This window comes from Micropterus salmoides, unplaced genomic scaffold, assembly GCF_014851395.1.
Source record: "Micropterus salmoides isolate LMB-PRFRI ecotype aquatic unplaced genomic scaffold, ASM1485139v1 Ms_hic_scaffold_1450, whole genome shotgun sequence".
NCBI classification, from domain to species: Eukaryota; Metazoa; Chordata; class Actinopteri; order Centrarchiformes; family Centrarchidae; genus Micropterus; species Micropterus salmoides.
Genome location: NW_024040542.1, coordinates 76,514 through 83,912, shown reverse-complemented (window position 1 = coordinate 83,912; position 7,399 = coordinate 76,514). Strand labels below are relative to the sequence as shown.

General features: G+C 37.0%; 1 gene segment (V, D, J or C); it reads right to left on the bottom strand.

The window, feature by feature from the left end:
- Positions 1 to 6,165: 6,165 nt before the first annotated feature.
- On the bottom strand, positions 6,166 to 6,602 carry LOC119903284 (the record flags this gene model as incomplete). The annotated part of the segment is given in 2 exon segments: positions 6,166 to 6,465; positions 6,554 to 6,602. Coding segments are annotated over 2 exon segments (346 nt in total), but the record flags the coding sequence as incomplete, so codon positions are not given.
- Positions 6,603 to 7,399: the final 797 nt, after the last annotated feature.

Below are 7,399 nucleotides of genomic sequence, written 5' to 3'. Positions count from 1 at the left end.
TGTGGGCTTCACAGCACAGTAGTACACAGCAGAGTCTGTCACTGCAGCAGAGGAGATCTGCAGATGAAACCTTTGCTGTTTTGTCATGTTTATAAGAAAACCCTGCTTTTCTTTGAATATTCTGCAAGAAAAACTGTGGAGATGAACTGGACTTCTGTTGATACCAGAAGAAGTAGTCGAAAGATCCTGATAGTGCAGGAGACAGTCACAGAGTCTCCTTCCAAAGCCAGCATTACATCTTAAATGGTTTCACTAAATCCTCAGAGGATCCTGAAAAAGACAAAGATAGATTTCACTCTGATATTTCTTTAAAGTGAGAGAAAAACAAATGAGTATTTGCCAAACTGAAATGTTTTCTGAGTCATGTTTAAAATCTCCTGTTAAATTTCACTCACCAGTGTGAAACATGAAGATGATCATCCAAAACTAAGCAGAGCTGCATCATTTCCACTTGTACTGAATGAACAATAGAGAGAACACAGCAGCTCTTCACTTCCAACATGAAGCCTTTCATATTCAGTTGTGGAGCTCCTCCTCTTGCTGTGCTCTGTTTCCATTCAGGCTGATGGAAGCTTTAGAAATGACAGTGATGCTGCAGTCATCATCATCCAAGAAGGTCAGACTGAAGGAGGAATCTGCAGGAAATTCACCTGAAGGAATCTGGACACAAACACTGGCTGAAACAGCAAACAGCTCTGACTGCAATCTGTACACAACTTCTGTTGGAGCCTGACACCTGGTTAAACTTACAGATCCCCACTACCATAATGCTCCTGTGAATCCTCCCCCAGTGTTTCATTAGCAGCTGGAACCACAGTGACTCTGATAAAACAGGAATTCGCAGAATCCATCTGATATGAAGCTGTGGTTTGAATACCACTTCCCTCCTCTTTGAAGAGTAGTCAGATATCTGGGTTTCAGGTTTTTGTACAGCCTCTTCTACACTTTGTATCACTGTGTTTCTAGAGCACAGTAGTAGAGAGCTGTGTCTGCCAGGGTTAGATCTCTGATGGTCAGTGTAGTTGATGTTGCTGATGTTTCAGATTCATATCTTCTATCAGGAATATGTTCATAAGTGTTCGATTTTGCTCCTTTCCAGAGTATAAACTGAGGTGCCTGAAGGTCAGAATGATGTTTGTACCAGTAAAGTTCAGGATAACTGTATGTTGTCGATAGTTGCATGAGAGTGTGACAGATTGTCCTTCTCTTTCACTGACTTCCTCTCGTACAGGAGAGATGTGTCTCCAGCTATAGTCCTGGAAAAAGTAGAGCAAATGAAGCCATTAGACTAACATTGTTCATGAGGCTGAGAGGAGAAGACAGTGGAAAATGGCAGCTGTACAGTGTTACTCTGTGGACACAAACAGCTCAGCTGTTTCCATAAATCTTTAGAAAAGAATAAAAGATGTTGTGCTTTCTATCTTACCAACGAAAAGAGCAGCAAGAATAATCCCCAGCCAATGTTCCATCTACAACAAGGTTTAAATCAACAGGAGAACTAGCTGATGTTCAACATTCAGTCTGAGGATTGTTCTCTTCACAGCAGGCAGTTATTATTGACAGAATGGTTGAAACACAGTGCAGAAGTAGTGCACCGCCTACTTGATAATGTGGCTCAGCTTGGATTAACAGCAGCTACAGTGTCATCTAGTGGCCAATCAGAATCAGACCACAGAAGAAGAAAAGATGCCACTGAAACTTCAGACTAGTACAGCAGCAATAAATATTCTGGAGCTCAAAGGAATATTGATGTAAACAATAATTTATCTACATAGTTAACATCACTCTCCTTCATTTGTCTTGATCATTTATACCTCATGCATACCTCATTTTTCTTCAACATGGTTGAACAAAGGGAAGTTTCTGCTTTGTGTATTGACTCTGCTGAATATGGAAGTTCCTCTCTCTTCTATAGTTCACTAACAGCTTAGCTCCTCCCTCAATCTCTCCGTCTCCTCGCAGCTTGGATTTTCACTTCTCTCTGTTCCACTTCCTACCTTACCAGTAAATTCTACAGGATGTGAAAGTTTTTGCTTTATTTTCTGTAAATGAGACGTAGGTAACACTTTATTTAAGGTGCTTGTAATAGGCAGTAATAAACAGTTAATAAGACACTTATAAGACCTTATAGGATGCTTATAAACAACAATATAAGTGTTAATTAAAACCTAATAAAACTATAATTATTGCTTATAAGACAATTATAGGCCTTTATTAGAGCTATAAGTTATATATACCTCATGAATGCGAGATTGGACATCACATTGTAATTTGACTCCTAATACAGCTACCCTTATACTTCAGTACATTTCGTATTTTCTTAGACAACTAAGATGGTTGGTGAAGGTTTTATCTTGTTCCTGTCGACTTTAATGTGGTATTTTATGACGATAAAATGACAGTAATTTGAATAGAGTCTGGTGGGTTTGGCGATTTCAGGGATGTTTCATGTTAAAACAAAACGGATCTTACTCTTTAACAAAAGCTTGACCTCAGCTGGGATCCTTCCATAATGTTGTCAGACACTAAGAATAATTATCTGAGCGTGTCAGTGGCAAAACAAGCACGTTATGGATGGAAACTGAAGGTGTGCATTTAAACTACATGCCTTATTTTATAGCTGCATGTTAAAGTTAGCTTAAACTACATGCCTTATTTTAGAGCTGCATGCTAAAGTTAGCTTAAACAAATGCCTTATTTTAGAGCTGCATGCAAAGTTAGCTTAAACTACATGCCTATTTTAAACTACATGCCTTATTTTATAGCTGTATGCTAAAGTTAGCTTAAAACTACATGCCTTATTTTAGAGCTGCATGCTAAAGTTAGCTTAAACACATGCTTATTTTATAGCTGCATGCTAAAGTTATTAAATACATGCCTATTTTATAGCTGCATGCTAACAGTAGCTTAATCTACATGCCTTATCCTATAGCTGCATGCTAAAGTTAGCTTAATCTACATGCCTTATCTTATAGCTGCATGCTGAAGTTAGCTCAAACTACATGCCTTATTTTAGAGCTGCATGCTAAAGTTAGCTTAATCTACATGCCTTATCTTATAGCTGCATGCTAAAGGTAGCTTAATCTACATGCCTTATTTTAGAGCTGCATGCTAAAGTTAGCTTAATCTACATGCCTTATCTTATAGCTGCATGCTAAAGTTAGCTTAAACTACATGCCTTATTTTAAACTACATGCCTTATTTATAGCTGTATGCTAAAGTTAGCTTAAACTACATGCCTTATTTTAGAGCTGCATGCTAAAGTTAGCTTAAACTACATGCTTATTTTATAGCTGCATGCTAAAGTTAGCTAAACTACATGCCTTTTTATAGCTGCATGCTAAAGTTAGCTTAAAGTACATACCTTATTTTAAACGAACATGCCTTATTTAAACTACATGCCTTATTTTATAGCTGCATGCTAATGTTAGCTTAAAACTACATGCCTTATTTTAAACTACATGCCTTATTTTAAACTACATGCCTTATTTTAATCTACATGCCTTATTTAAACTACATGCCTATTTTATAGCTGCATGCTAATTTTGAGCTTAAACTCATGCCTATTTAAACTACATACCTTATTTTAAACTACATGCTTATTTTAATCTACATACCTTATTTATAGCTGCATGCTAAAGTTAGCTTAAACTACATGCCTTAATTTATAGCCATGCTAAAGTTAGCTTAAACAACTCGCCTTATTAATAGCTGCATGCTAACATTAGCTTAAACAACGTGCCTTATTTTAAGCTGCATGCTAAAGTTAGCTTAACGACATGCCTTATTTATATCTGCATGCTAAAGTTAGCTTAAACAACATGCCTATTTAATAGCTGCATGCTAACATTAGCTAAAGACATGCTTATTTTATAGCTGCATGCTAAAGTTAGCTTAAACAACTCGCCTATTAATAGCTGCATGCTAACATTAGCTTAAACTACATGCCTTATTTTATAGCTGCATGCTAAAGTTAGCTAAAACAACTCGCCTTAATTTATAGCTGCATGCTAAAGTTAGCTTAAACAACTCGCCTTATTTAATAGCGCATGCTAACATTAGCTTAAACGACATGCCTTATTTTATAGCTGCATGCTAAAGTTAGCTTAACCGACATGCCTTATTTTATAGCTGCATGCTAAAGTTAGCTTAAAGTACATACCTTATTTTAAACTACTGCCTTATTTTAAACTACATGCCTTATTTTATAGCTGCATGCTAATGTTAGCTTAAACTACATGCCTTATTTATTACTGCCTTATTTTAAACTAACATGCCTTATTTTGATAGCTGCATGCTAATTTTAGCTTAAACGACATGCCTTTTTATAGCTGCATGCTAAAGTTAGCTTAAACAACTCGCCTATTTAATAGCTGCATGTAACATTAGCTTAAACTACATGCCTTATTTTATAGCTGCATGCTAAAGTTAGCTAAAACAACTCGCCTTATTTTAATCTACATGCCTTATTTTAAACTACATACCTTATTTTATAGCTGCATGCTAATGTTAGCTTACACTACATGCCTTATTTTAAACTACATGCCTCATTTTAAACTACATGCCTTATTTTAAACTACATGCCTTATTTTATATCTGCATGCTAATGTTAGCTTAAAGTACATGCCTTATTTTAAACTACATGCCTTATTTTATAGCTGTATGCTAAAGTTTGCTTAAACTACATGCCTTATTTTATGGCTGCATGCTAAAGTTAGATTAAAGTATACCTTATTTTATAGTGCATGGTAACATTAGCTTAAAAAACTCGTCGATTTCATATCTGCATGGTAACGTTAGCTTAAACAACGTTTTATTTTATAGCTGCATGCTAAGTTAGCTTAAACTACTGCCTTATTTATAGCTGCATGCTAATGTTAGCTTAAACAACATGACTTATTTTATAGCTGCATGCTAAAGTTAGCTTAAACTACATGCCTTATTTTAAACTACATGCCTATTTTAAACTACATGCCTTATTTTAAACTACATGCCTTATTTTAAACTACATGCCTTATTTTAAACCATGCTTATTTAAACTACATACCTTATTTTATAGCTGCATGCTAATGTTAGCTAATCTACATGCCTTATTTTAAACTACATGCCTTATTTATAGCTGCATGCTAATGTTAGCTTAAACTACATGCCTTATTTTAAACTACATACCTTATTTATAGCTGCAAATAAAGTGTTACCGAGAATATTTATATTTACTGGTGTTCTTAATTCTCTGCAATTATGCTTTTCTTTCTTTCTGATTTTCTTTAAGTCAGCCAAAGTGAAAGCACTTGTGATTAACTTAAAGAAAATAGAGCTCACAGCCGGATGCTGAGTTCATCAGTCAGTTATCGTCTATTCCATAAACCAATCATAATGTGTTTTAAGACTCATATTATTGACATGGTGTCATGGTTTTGGATTTTGATGTTGTTATTTTCTATTTTATGTTGTATCTCCTGTGTCTTGTCTTACTTTATTTCCTGCCCTCGTGTTTTCCGCCCGTTTGATTGGCTGCCCTGTCCTAATTAGTTTCACCTGTGTCTACTTAATCTCCCCTCACTTGTGTGTTTAGTCTGTGCGCCTGCCTTGTCTTTGTCTATATGTCAAGCTTTCTAGCCATTTCCCAGTGTTTCCTGTGTTTTGGGTTTTTGGCCTGATGTATTAGACCGTTTAGATTTGGTTTATTGCTGCTTCGTTTGGATGTGTTTGCTATGTGTCTGCCTGTGTGGACCTTGGCCTGCCTCAGCTTGCTGTAAGTCAGTGTACTCTTTATTTTGAAACCATAAAACTGAACCTGCCTCTGGTTCTGGGTCTGGTCCACTCCCTCGTGTTCCTCTTTGCCCAATTGAACTTACTGTGACACAAAGATATTATCTCTGTATGTTCCCTTTGCCTATAGGTTTAAAAATCATGATTGAAAAACCCTCAAGGAAGATCATTCAGAGACATCCCCTCCTAATGAAAGGCTTCCTGCTAAGTGTTTTATACCTATAAGATATTACAAATATTTCATTGATTCATGTAGAATATAAGTAATTTAAGACTTCATCATCACACTGAAGTTTAACAGTGTGTGACTCCCTCTAGTGGACGTTGTGGAGTATTCTGTTTTCTTTGCTCCAAAGGTTTTTGTACAGAGTTTTGGTGTTCCTGTCACTGTGGGCTGCAGAGCACAGTAGTACACAGCAGAGTCAGACAGCTGAAGCTTCTGGATCTTCAGAGGAACTGACTTATCCTTGATTGTAGCATTAAATCTGTCTTTCGTGAACTCTGCATCAAAATCTGTTGTTTTTGAGTAACTTTTCAGCATGTACTTAGGAGACTCATTTACTTCTTGTTTGTACCAGTACAAGTAGGGGTATTGGTCACTCGTCTCAAAAGTACAGCCAAGTGTAACTGTGTCTCCTTCAGCAGCAATGACATCTCCTGCTGGCTGGGTCACTCTGTCTTCTCCTTTACACTCTGGGGAAGAAGAGAACATGCAGAGGAAGAGATGGATCAATAAAGATGATTGATTAAAGGAGAACAATCAGTAGGTTTAAAGAGTTACCTAGCCAGAGAGTCAGAATCAGGATGTTTCTCAGCCAGTGGTTCATGTCTGCAGTGAGAGGGGAGGAGAGAGAGGAAGAACATTGATACTCTGATGGATCTGGGCCTTCACATCATTGGCCCTTCCTCTTCATCATCTGTTGAGGAACTCTCAACATTTACATCTCATTTACATCTCAGCTGTTTAGCTGATGCTCTTATCCAGAGCAGCTCATAATGAGGAGCTTTAACATGTGAACTTTCTGTTACAACAAAGTCTCTTTAACCACTTTTCACCCTGGAATAGTTAATTCATCAACATGGGTCTGTAATCATTTTAGTTTGTCTCATCATCAGTGATACCAAAGCATTCTGTGTAGAAGAAGACTTCCTTGTGGAGTGCCTTACTGTACAGAAATAGCCTCAATTAAACACCATGATCTGGATTAACTGTGTTTTATTAATAACAGGAGTAATATTGTAACTTATCATTAGATTGTGTTGTCAGTGTCCACTTGGTGGCGCTGCTGTTCAGTAAAAGGAGGAGCTGAAGTGAGTAAATCTTCATAGGAGCTGTCAGGTTTTTGTACAGAGTTTTGGTGTTTCCTGTCACTGTGGGCCTCACAGCACAGTAGTACACAGCAGAGTCTGTCACTGCAGCAGAGGAGATCTGCAGATCCATTTGGGTTTTATCATCACTCATTTTAAAAGATAGTCTAGGGACGGAATCTGATATTGGTAGTCCTGTTCCTGAGTGTGAAATAAGAAACTCTGGTGGTTTTCCTGGATATTGTCGATACCAGAAGAATCGATCTTGACCAGTTGCTTTTTTGGAGTATTTGTAGGACAGAGTAACAGAGCTGCCTTC